Source organism: Poecile atricapillus, chromosome 2, assembly GCF_030490865.1.
Source record: "Poecile atricapillus isolate bPoeAtr1 chromosome 2, bPoeAtr1.hap1, whole genome shotgun sequence".
Classification (NCBI taxonomy): Eukaryota; Metazoa; Chordata; class Aves; order Passeriformes; family Paridae; genus Poecile; species Poecile atricapillus.
Window position 1 is genome coordinate 78837126 of NC_081250.1, and position 12768 is coordinate 78849893.

General features: G+C 38.0%; 1 protein-coding gene across 1 annotated transcript in view; it reads left to right on the forward strand.

The window, feature by feature from the left end:
* Positions 1-12768, forward strand: part of DNAH5 (dynein axonemal heavy chain 5) — a 119374-nt gene that overhangs the window by 5004 nt on the left and 101602 nt on the right. The window contains 9 exon segments of the mRNA XM_058831887.1: positions 1735-1819; positions 3930-3978; positions 5806-5917; positions 6340-6552; positions 7099-7236; positions 7839-8015; positions 8780-8893; positions 10833-10940; positions 11660-11782. Of these exon segments, the coding sequence (XP_058687870.1) occupies positions 1735-1819; positions 3930-3978; positions 5806-5917; positions 6340-6552; positions 7099-7236; positions 7839-8015; positions 8780-8893; positions 10833-10940; positions 11660-11782 (1119 nt within the window).

Consider the following 12768-nt stretch of genomic DNA (forward strand, 5'->3'; position numbering starts at 1 on the left):
CAAGCTTCACCCCTGAGATTACTCAAGTCTTCTCCTCGAAAAATATTTTTCAGCATTTTAAATTAATTTGAACAAAAGTGTTCTTAACTCCAGGACCTATTGTAATGATATTGATTTTTAAATTGATTAGAATTTTTCTTTTCCAGTGGTTATAAATAATATGCTAAAACCTGTGACTGTATTTCATAGTGAAACTACAGTGCGAAGTCTTCCAGTCCTTGAGTACGTAGCACACAGAGGTTCAAGAGTCCTGTCCACAGCAGGTTGAATGTTGTTGTTTCTGTCAGGCTGCCAGCAACATTTGTGAGACTACATTGCAATCTAGTTTAGCAAATTAAAATACTTAGAAACTACTTGACAAAATAGAATGGCTTATGTGATCTGACTATGACTACATGAGGGCTAATACAAATTCATGTATTGAGACATTGAAAAATATCACTTTTTAAAAAAACCTAGGTAGACAGAAGTAGATCTTTTACTTCCTGACACTAAAGTAAACATGGCCACATTTGGGTTTTTATGGTTTGTTTACTCTTGTATTCCCTTTCCATCTGCATGCCTTCAATTTATGCATTCCCATTTCAGGGAATAATATTGTTGAGAAACTGAAGAAAGTCCAGTGGAAGACCAGTAAGAAAGAGAAGGACACAGGGCACATGAAGTATGAGAGGAGGGAGAAGAAGAGGTTGAGTGGCAGTCAAATAGTAGCCTGCAGCTGCTTGAAGAGTGGTTGCAAAGATGACAGAGCTGAGCTATTCTCAGTGGGTGTAGATGATAACTCCAAAGATAAAACCACATCTTGCAAAATGGCCACCAAGAGACCCTTCTTCACCAGGAGGGTAATGCAGCATGGGAATAGGTTACTTCAAGTCAGTGGTGGCACTTCTGTCCTTGGGGTTTGTGAGACAGCCTAGGAAAAGCTCAAGATGATCTGACCTGCTGTTGGTGACACAGGAAGCTGGTTTCAAGACCTCCCAGAGGTCCCTTCCAACATTTCTGTGACTTCATGAGATAGCAAATGTACAGTGCAGAACACTGTCATGCACATTAAAAAGCAGAATTTGTTTCAGCCTTTGTGCATTCTATCTCTAAATGGGTTTTCTAGTGAACTATACTGCCTGAGAATAGATGTCAGATCAGGAAAATGTTGGCAGTTTCTATACTGGAACAGAGAAAAGTGTAATAGTTGTTTTGACCTTATCTTGGAGGGCTCAGCCAAGATTTTCTGGAATAGCAATTCATTATCTTGGTGTAACTGAGGCTTGTTATTAATGGAAGAGGGATAATTGTGGCTTTCTTCAGGCTTCTGGTGATCTTTTAACCTTTTTTCTGCACTAGAAAGCACAAATGGTACCACCTAATGTTTCTGAAGATGAACTTGAAGGAGCCTTTTCTGCTAAAGATAGCTATGTAGTTAGGGACTACATAGAAGAGTGACACAGATCTAGAAAAATAATGGATGTGGCCAGGCTTTCAAGTGCTTAGAGATGGAACAGCATATTAGCATAAGGCAACTCAGTTTCTTCCTCAGCCTGTATGGCCTATACCTGAGATTTTTGGACTGCACTACCAATACACGCTTCAGTGATGCTTGATGGCAGCCTTGAATTGATGAAGAACTGTGAAATTGTCCTGATGCTTATAAATAAGTATATAAGCAAAGGCTTCCTCTGTTGCTGTGATATGAATCAAATCATGGACATATTATGATCTCAACATGATTTCAAACAGATAGAACGCATTAACAGATTCCTCGCTCCTGGAGGTCTTCGTCATCTGATGTTCTACTATCAAGACGTGGAGGTAATGGATACAGGTAAAGCAACTTATATTTTCCTGCAACATGTTATAGTTGTGCTGAGAAAATGTGCAAGGAAAAAGAAAATAGTCAAGTTCTTATAAACCGGGACTTAAAGCAAGTCAGGTTTGGTCATACCAAGGCATTGATCCTTGCTCATGAAATGAGGATTGATGAAATTAATGAAGCTTATTATTATTATTATTATTAGTGCACTTCTACATATTGCTACTATGAAGCCGCAAAGTACTTCCTTGTGAACTCAGCATCTCTTGCCTTTGGGAATTAGTTTTTGATAATTAAAAAGTGAAGTTCACACAAGGTAGCAGTGACAGATGTCCTTGCTCCTCCCCTTCAATCACACCACCTGATAGCCCTAGAAGCCATCCACATTTCTTGGGGCATGACCATCTATCTAGGTGGTTAGATGGTGGTTATCTAGGCTGTTACATGACAAAGGCCTTCATGAGGCCCACATTATGAGTAGAAGGGGTGTTACCCCATAAGTCCCTTCTGCACATACTCCTTTATCGAGTGCCCCCCTGTTCCACACATCAGGGGCAAACCTCCTTCTCCCTTACCCTGGAGGTAGCTGAAGACCCCTGTGACAAGGACATCCTCCTTTTGCCCATGGCTTCCCTCCCCAAGCCTCTGCTGCTACTGCTGTTGGGACTAGCCAGATACTCTGTGACCTCTCAGAGCCTGTGACTGGTTGGTGGGAGTTCACCCTACTTGGTTGCCCTGGATGTACATGAACAGCCCTGTAAACATATGTATATATAGCTGTATAAATGTGTTTATACATAGGTAAACATATACCTAGATGAATGTACAAATGTGGATTTATATTTCGTGCATTTTCAGTACATATGTATGTATGTGTTTTCTTCAGTGTAACTGTATATATATCTGAAAGGGATGAAAAGACTATTTAATATGATATAAGCAAGTTTAATACAAAAAGTTTCAATGCACATAGAAATACATTAAATGAAAACACAAACCCAACCACTAATTTAGGAATCTGATGAGCAAGTTTTAACATGCCTGAGATGAAGTGGTGAAAGTATGATAAAGAGAGTGTGAGGCAAGGGTCAAAAACCTAGGAATCTAATGAGAGTTGCCCATGCCCACCTGCAAACCAATCAGATCACACTACAGTATGGTATGATTTTGGTAACCTTTTGGGGTGTGGTGCTAAATGTAAGCAATATGGAAAGCAGTAGGAAAAAAACACACAAGCGTAACCCAAATGAATTCACAGCAAGGTGTGCACTGTAAGCAAAAGTGGAACATCAAACACAGGAAGAAAAAAAGTAAAAAAAAAATTAAAAAAAAAAAAAAAGTAGTGATGGAGAAGACAGTGGGGATTAAGTGAGTGGGCTGGAGACTGGCTTTGCCCACAGCTGTAAGTGTAATACTATCAGATAGTAAAACTTCCACTATACATTTTTATTTGTAGGTGGAGCAGAGTTTGTAAAGTAATTATCTGTATTGATTGTTTAGGGCTGTGGTTCACAGGCTGTCAAAACAAAAATCTCAGTTGTTGTGGTGGCTACCAATTGGTAAAACTAAGTGAATTTTTGTGGCACTACATACACCCTATTGGCAAGGGCACTTACTATGGCCACCTCATACACAAGCTGATTTTCTGACCTTGATATGGACCAACCAACACTTTTGTGAGGGCAGAAGATGATCCCATGAAGGGAGCGTACAAGAAATATTGTGTCTCTGCAGAGCAGGAGACTGTATCTGTGAGTTCAAGAAGATCTTCTTCAGAGTCTTAAGCTGGCATTTAAAAGTTTGATTTCTGTCAGTGTTTTGAACTGGCACTATTCACTATTCATGTGAATTTCAAAAACTTCTAGCACCCTTTTCAGTAAGAGTATATATTTTCTAAAGAGACTGCAGGTTATACTACCTACTTCACCTCCACAGATTGTGGGAAAACTCAACTTTTCCTGGTCTTGTCTCTGTAATAACTCGTGGCACTTTGACCATGGCCAGATTCTAGGCACCCACGAAAGCTGCTCACTCACCCTCCCCTGCTACAGCTGGACAGAGGAGAGAAAATTTGTTGAAAATTTCATGAATTGAGATAAGGACTGGAAGAAACACTCCAAAGGCAAAACAGGCTCGACTTATTAAGTGAATTTATTACGAGCTGAATCAGAGCAGGATAATGAAAAGTAAAATAAGCCTTTAAAAACAGCTTTTCTTCCCCCAACCCCTCCCTGCTTCCCACTGACAGTGCAGGGAGACAGGTTCTGGTCAGTTCATCACCCGAAGCTTTCTTTCACTGCTCAGGGAGAGGAGTCCTTCCCCTGTGAGACCACGGGGTCCCTCCCACAGGAGATGGTTCTCCATTAACTTATCCAGTGTGGTTCCAATCTCATGAGCAGCAGTCCTACCAAAACCTCTGCCACATGAGTCCCTCCCATGGGCACACAGTCCTCCCAAAACTGCTGAAGTGTGGGTCACTCTTCCACAGGGTGCAGTCCCCCAAGAACAGGATGCTCCAGCCTGGAAGCAAGGGGACCCCTCTCTCCACTGGGTTTCCCATGGGACCACAGGCTCCTCCAGGCATTCACTCACTCCAGGATGGGCACCACCCCATGTTCTCACCTCCTCTTTCTCTCTGGCTAGATATAAATCAAAAGTTTGTTTTGATTTTCCTCTCAAATATGTTATCTCAAAGGCATTACCAGCATCTCTAGAGAATTGGCCAAGCCTTGGCCAGCAGCATGTCCATCAAGGATTGGGTCTGCTGGACATGGTGGAAGCTTCCAGCAACAGAAGCCACCTTCTGTGCCCCCCTCACTACCAAGAACCATGCAAAACCAAGTCACTACTGCAATACAAAGATAGTGCAAGTTTATTAGCATGCAATAAATCATATTTTACATATTACACCATCTACAGAGTCAGGTGTTTTGCTGGTGACAGAGCCCTTGTTGTACTTCTGAGGTATATGAAGAGGAGACTTCTTCAGAGCTGTGGTGAAAAAGGAGAGAGGGACAGATGATGCAAACAGGAGGGTGGGGAGGGAACTTATGGTGACCACCTGATCCAAAATATGGATCCCTGGGGCAGATGGTCATGTCCCTGAAAGAAGAAAATGTGCAGAGGGGTCTATCATTTTTTGGATTTTGTTCTTTAACTGCTGGTATCAACAATTTACTTTTTCATCTTATTGTTGTAGTGCCTCACTGGGATGTGTATGCATGCAATTTTACTCTGAGATAACACTGAAAAGATAGTAACAAAGACATATTGTGACCAAAAACATATGAAAATATTTTACCCACAAAGACTCTGCTTCTTCTTAGTGACCCTTTACAAGTGTTGCCAGTAGCCTGAACATGGGAGCAGTATATTCGTGTTGGGGGAAGAAGAAAGGACAAGGAAGCCCCTTATACCTTCCTTATTGGTGTTTGTTTGTTTATTTGCTTACCCCACAAAGAATCTGCTGTGGCCTCTTTCTCCTTGTTTTCGGAAGCACCCTATCTTTTTTTTTTTTTTCTTTCCTTATGTTTACATGTTCTTAGGGAAGTACAGTTGATAACAGCTCCTCTAAGGTAAAATACATAACTATATTTTCTGATTTTTCTTTAATTTTCCTTTTTCAAGCAAGAGGGCATTATCTACAACTGCGTAATAGAGCCTATAAAGGACCTTGAGTCTGAGCCATTATTTAGAAGGAATAGAAAAACAAGTAAATGAATAGAAATAAAAGTCTTTTGATACAAGAATGGCAAAACTAGATGGGATATTTCTTACTGTGCCACGAGGACTCTGAATCCTGAATACTTTCTGTGGATAGTTCCGTAAGGAGCCTCCAGGAGACCGGGATGAGTGGCACAAATAATGACTGATCTGTTTGTGTAGAAAGATTTTGCTTGAATAAATAATCAATGGATCTTAATTGTTTTTTTGTTTGAATCTGTAGAGTACTTTGGTCTTCCAGGAATAGGAACAAACTCTCATTTGACTAAGAAGAGGAAACTTAAAATATTTGTGACAGAGGGAAAAGAAATTGCTTTAACTGGTGTATGCATTTTCTTCATTAGATCTAATTTTTCTAAACCCATCACAACTGAGAATATCTATCAAGTAAGTCAGAGACTGCTCATCTCTGTATATAATCTTGTTTAAGATTCGTTTTTACCATGGGGTATTTGCTCTCAGCATATAATTTGACAGCTCTTGATATGGAGGAATGAGTAAAAGGACACAGATGCATTAAATGAAACAGAACAAAAAGAGTAGGGAATGGAAGTACAGATATTATCTTGTGGCAGCAACTTGATGTATATCATTAATATGAAAAAAGGATGCTAAGGAAGAAAATTTAAACAATCTGTAATGAGAGAGTAATTAGTCAATACCTAAATACTAAGGTGTTAAATTTCAAAAAAACTCTAGCAAATTCATTAGAAAAACAAAGATTATTTTACTTTTGAAAGTCTATATGTAAATTGTATATAACTAAGTTTTTACTGGTGAAAGACCCTTGTATTTTGTCTCTTTTACAGGAAGTAAATTTTCATATGATGGATATAGGTCGAGATGGCTTATTAAAAAGTGTTGAGCAGTTGATATCAGAAATATTCATCCCAGCCTTACAGACTGTGGACCATAGCTGGGTTGAACCTCAACAAGTTCCCAATATTAAGCAGGACTTCCTTCGTGCCCTTGAAGCATTTGTTAGTCTCCTGTCAGGAACTCAGCAAAGTCTGTTGGAAAAGGTAGTATGTTCACATGGCAAATAGAAAGTAAGCTAGCTGTAGAATGTCTCTAGCTCTGGACCTTTTGAATTAACTGCTGTTGTAGATTACTCATAAAAATTGCTTTTGTTTAAACTGGAGAATAACCCAACACTTCTGTTTATTGTCATCAGTAATTCATTATACTTTAATCTGCAGTTTTGGTATTTCTGTAGGTGCTTCTGTTCTTGTTTGTTCTGGGGCCAGTTCTTTAGAGCTATTAACTTCTTGACTCTCCAGTGGCTGTAGTCATTCTCAAATGTTGAATGATTAATGTATGACAAACTGTACTTTAACTGGTTTGTTTCTACTCAGCTTCTATGAAGGAAAGGGCATGAAAGCACAGCTGCCTGTCTGGTGAATTCTCCACATTCACTTCTTCCACTTGTGGCTCAAACCAGTTTAATTCAGACTGTGCTGGGAATAGGAAGTGAGATACCTGAAGTAGGGCAACGAGTTAGTCTTTAAAGTTCCTAGATTATTTATCATGAACATTCAGCATTTTATATTTTTAAACTTATGTTTTAGGTCAGCCTGAAGAAATGTGAAACATATGACCTGAAAACTCTAAGAGGACCTTCTGATTACTTGGTGGTTGCTAACAGCATAGAGGCTCTTGAAAAAATAGAAGTTTGTATGAAAGAATGGACCAAACAAATTGAACAGGTGATATATAGGACAAATGTGAAATATGACATCTTATCTTGGCAGATGAGTTTAATCCTGTTGGTGTTATAGCTACCTTTCTATAAATTTAGATGAGTTCAATCTCTTTATTTTAAAGTATTGTTGGTATTTTATTTGTGCTTTTGCTTCTCAGTGGGAATATTACTGAGAGCTTTTTCCATCAGCTAGTGAATATAGGACACACAGTTTGGCAAGTTTAGTCCCCTGTCTTTGATAATTACTTGTTATTAAAGTACAAAAGAGTGGTTCCCAGTGGACTTAATGAAAACAAAAAGAACACAGTAATTGAGTGAACAATATTCTCAGTGGTCCCATTTGTACTTTGAAACATGCTTTGCAGGTTATTTGCAGAAAATGTAACTGTCTGTAACAGTGCTCTTGGAACAGAAGGAACAGATTATCTTCTTTAACTTGGAAATAAAAGGACCAAGCAAAATGAAGTTGCTTATATGAGGTGGAGGCTAAGTTAGGTAATTTGTCAGGCGAGGTTAATACTACGTGTAAAATGTAGAATTAATGCATGGTACCTCTGCAGATAAAAACTCTGAGCAGCACTCACTCACATTACTGTATGATAAAAGGTTCTTGCAGAAAATGACCAGTTGAGAAAAGAAGCAGATGACCTTGGACCACGAGTAGAGCTTGATTATTGGAAGAAGAAATTGTCAAAATTCAACTACCTGATGGAGCAGCTGAAGAGCCCAGATGTGAAGGCAGTGCTTGGAGTACTCACTGCTGCTAAATCCAAACTGCTGAAGGTTTTTATTTTAAATTATGAAAAATATAAAGACTAGAAATGCTGTGTATACCCTAGTTCATTTTGATAATGTATGAAACAATGCTGGTGGGGAAAACATTGAAACATCTTTGCCTTTTGCTTTCTTTTTCCTTCTCTGTTCCTGAGATTGAGTAGATAAAGTTTAAATCTAGTTCAATTTATTGAAAAAGACTGGGAATCCCCTCAGTCTAAAAGCTGATAATGTTCTTTATACATATGGCTCAACAAAAATAAATAATTTAAAATATTGGAATAGTTATTAAATCAGAATATTGAATGAAAAATATTTAATGACAAAAAAAGAATCTTTCCATTTTTAAGCCTCTTTTTTATGTTGTTACAGTGCCTGTCAAAATTTTTTGTGGAACCATAACTTCTTACATTGACATAACAAATTTAAAGTCCCATCACCAACAGAAAATAAGTAAATAAAACAAAAAAATCTTGTCTCATCAAAATGAGATGTGAAACAAATACATAGTTATATATCCATAATTCATATATTTTACAGCATCTTGACTGCACACTACCACTGACTATTTAGCTGAGTGGTCTAAACCAACTGTATGTTTACAGTCAAGTTACTGAAAGTTACAAGGACCTCGTCCTGGGAGAACAAGTATAATTCTGAAGTAAAACATCTGTGTTTTCAATTGTGTTTAGAAGCTAATGACAAACCAAAATGATGTCAAAATATTTTTTTCTGAAATTCATACTTCTGTTTTTTCAACTTTCTGTTCTTAGAAGTGGCGAGCATTGGATATTCGCATCACAGATGCAGCAAATGAAGCTAAAGATAATGTGAAGTATCTGTATTCTCTGGAAAAATACTATGACCCATTATACAATGGCGATCCTGTAAGCAGAACTTTTAAATTCTCAGCATAAATTTAATGAGACAAGCAGCATGAACATATTCTATAGGATGGGTTTGGAAATGAAACAGAAAATTTTACACGTGCAACTCCAATTTGAGATTTTGTGCAGTTGTGGTAAAAGTGGCTTAATGGGAATTTCTGGCAACAAAATAAAATACTTGTTATTTTCATACTGTAGTGTCTATAAAGCTTTTGTTCTGATGTAGAGACTGGATTCTGTGCTATGGGAGAAAGTGAATTTCTTAAGATCAAAAAAAAAGAAAAGTAAACCTAATGCCATGCTAAAGATGAAGTTTGGTCTTTTGTCTTTGTATTGGTGGCCAGGTCATGGTTAGACTAACATTTTTAAGGCAATTTTCAGCTTCTTGAGTTGGGAAAAGATAAATAGGATTATGGAAATATTAAGACATAACTATAAATCACCTTCTTATATTATAGTATGAGAATGCATAGGATGATGCAAGCATAACCTGTAGTAAAAAAACCAGCCACCCTAAATCCAGGATTGGAGGAGTCTTCCTCTCCCATTATCTGCTAAAATAGGTGGCAAATAATTGTTTTTATTAAAACTGGTTTTGCAACTTGTGTGTCTTGCTACTCAAAGAAATATGACTGGTAGCTATGAAGACTCAAAACCTTGACCTGTCCTAGCTTCCTCTCTCTCTGAAACTTTTTCCAAAGCCAAATTGCTTTCAAAGAGTGCTCAGGGCAACCATGTTTGTTTCTGTTTACTGGGTGATGTTAGAACAGTGTGTTCTTTCAGTGTTCCAAATCTACTATTTGAGTTTGTCTATTGAAAAGTAATTGGGTTATGGTACCCATAAAACCAGAGTAAAAGTGACTATACTTGCTACTGGCACTGTGCAGGGTCCGTTGAACTGGCTTGCTTTGTGCTTCAAATGAAGGTTTTCACCCAGGAGAAAGGGGTGCCCTCTTTGGAGATGTTTAGTTTTTGCCATGGTGTAACACTTGGGATGAAAGCCATAGAGGCATGGAGTATGAAGCCTTTCCCTTACTGATATTTACCTGTACAATTCTGAGAATGAGTTTGTCAACAGAATAAAACTGTTATTGCTTTAGAAATTCAGATGTGATGAAGAGCTATCTGCAAAATCTTTGTCTGGTCTATTTTGTCATTTGGTCAATTTTATGGATTGAAGATAGGACTGCTACATTTTTGAAATGATACTTTAAGTAAAGTATTTAGTAAAAGACATTTGTCTTATACACAAAACTTACTGAAGGTCACAAGGGATACGAAGAATTAAAATGGGTGTGATGGTGTGACCTTGGCTATTCATCAAGCGTTCTCTCAATCCTCATACTCAATAGGATGGGATGAGAATATAATATGAAAAGGTTCATGTATTTTTCCATGACAGGAGCATCACTCTTTATAATCATGGGCAAAACAGACTCAGCTTGGGGAAAAATGTCTTTATTGACAGTTAAAAATGTTTGGATAGTGACAAACGAAATCAGAAATTAAAGCCACATATCTGCACCATCAGGCTCAGCTTCACCCCTTCAATCCCTGTTTCTCTTCCTCCTCTTTCCAGGTGGTGAAGGGGTTCTCTTTACATGCAAGCTCACATCAGGTTCAGCAACTGAGCATATAAACATACTTTCTGTGTGGAAAAAGGGGTTCTTTTGAAGAGGCCTTTACTTCTACCAAAATTCACTCACTGATCTGAATTGTTCCAGCTAAGATTCTAGTGAAAATTTTCCACCCAAATTAAATTGTATAGCTTGGAGAATGACACAGGACAGGCAGCTCTGTGGGAGAGGTCCAGGTAGACAGGGACAGAACCATTCCAAAGACCATGTTCATAATTCTTCTGCATTCGCTAACTAGGTATTGTGCTAATATGTGGTAACAGAGGTACTAAGCAGACTTCAGACTGTGTGTTTCTTTCCAGGTGTCCATGCTGGATTCTATTCCAGGGCTCATAAATGCAATTAAAATGATTCAGAGCATCTCTCAATATTACAACACTTCTGAAAAGATCTCCTCACTGTTTGTGAAGGTTGGTGCTCAGTGGGAAAAGAAATATTCCCAGATTTTGAAATATTCCTGTGTTGTTGCTTGAGTGCAAGAGAAAACACAAAGGAACAAAGCAATTGGAGAGGCAGCACTTCAGTCACTTTATTGCTGCTTTTTGAACACATAAAGAATTGGAAATAGTGATAAACTACTTCAAATTGTTATTATTTTACTGCCTGTATTTTGGAGTTGTAGGAACATTTTCAGATTTAAATCTCACCTCTGATGTACACAGAGTAACTTTTTTGTTACAAGTTTTGCCCGTTACGAATGTTTTTTTTTTTTGGTAGAACCAAATACTTTAAATTCATATTGCCCTTAAACCTCCACATGTTTGCATAAAGAAGGAAATGGATTGGAAAGACAACCTATTCTTTACCATTTGTACTCTCATGAGCTCCTGATTTTACCTTTGCCTTCAGAAGAGACGAAGTCTTATGACTTTGTAGCCCTCAATGCTATTTCAAGCTTGGTACAAGATGTGTAGGTTTAGGATTAGCATAGTTAATCAACAACATTTTTGTCATGTCATGTTCTGGAGGCTGGGTGTTGCAAGGAGTACAGTCTACCAATGTGACTGGTATTTGGTACTGGTATTTGTCAGGCTTTAGGTCAGTGGAGTCAGAGGAATGGGATGAGACTGAGGGAATGGCATGATCTGCTTTGTCTTGGTTTTTTTCATGAAGTCGAAACTGCTTTTAGGTGACCAATCAGATGATCACAGCATGTAAATCTTACATTGCAAACAATGACACAACCACCATCTGGAATCAACCACAGGAGAGAGTTGTGGAAAAGCTACAAGCAGCTATTAGACTTAAACAGGTAAGCAAGCAAGAATAGGAAAATTTTATGTGAGAATGCACTTTTATCTTGAAGAAAATGAGTTAACTGAAAAATGTCCACTGGAACTGGGATGTTTATGCTAGAGCTAACAAGGAATTTAATCTGTTGCCTGTTGATCTTCTGGAAACAGAATTTTGATGCTTAGTCAATCTTAACTATGCTTATAAGATAATTGTTTGGATTTTCATGCCTGTGATTCTCTAGCTAGTGTCTTCTCACTTGATGTGGAGAGTTATGAAAAAGAAATTAAATCAAGGAGAGTTACTGAATTGAGTATATTCCAAAGATGTGTGGACAAGCTATACATTTAGAAAGGGCAATTTAGTGAACTAAGAAAAATACAGCTGTTCAGTTGGCCTAGACTTGTCAGGAAGATAGCCTTTGGTTTTTTTTTAATACCCTTCTGTGATAATTTTTTAATTTTATTTTTCTTTGTTCTTTTTTTTTCCCTTAAAGCATAGTATTATACCATAATTCGGCTTGGAAGGGGCCTCAGCAGGTATCTAGTTCAGGCTTCTATTCAAATCCAAAGCAGGGGCAGTATAAGATCAAACTTTATCCAGCCCTATCTTGAGGTTCTCCAAGGATGGAGAGATTGTACAGTCTTTTTGGGCAGCCTTTTTAACTATTCGACTGTCCTCGGGATGAAAGTTTCTCTCCTTATATCCAGTCAGAACCCCATCCATTTCAATATATGCCCTTTGCTTCTTGGCTTCTGTCCATGAGTTACTGTGAAGAAGACCCTGACTGTCTCTTTGGTCTTTTTTCTCTACATATTGGGAGCTTCATACAGGCTTTCTGCATTATTATTTTTTTAAATTCCTAATATGTGCTTGCAGGACTAGAGCTTTATCCTAGTGTCTCCTGAAGCAACAAATCTTGCCTAATTCTAACATAAATTAGTGTAAATTTGTATGACATCTTACCATCAGCAATGAGCACTGAACTTGTATTTTCTATAAAGA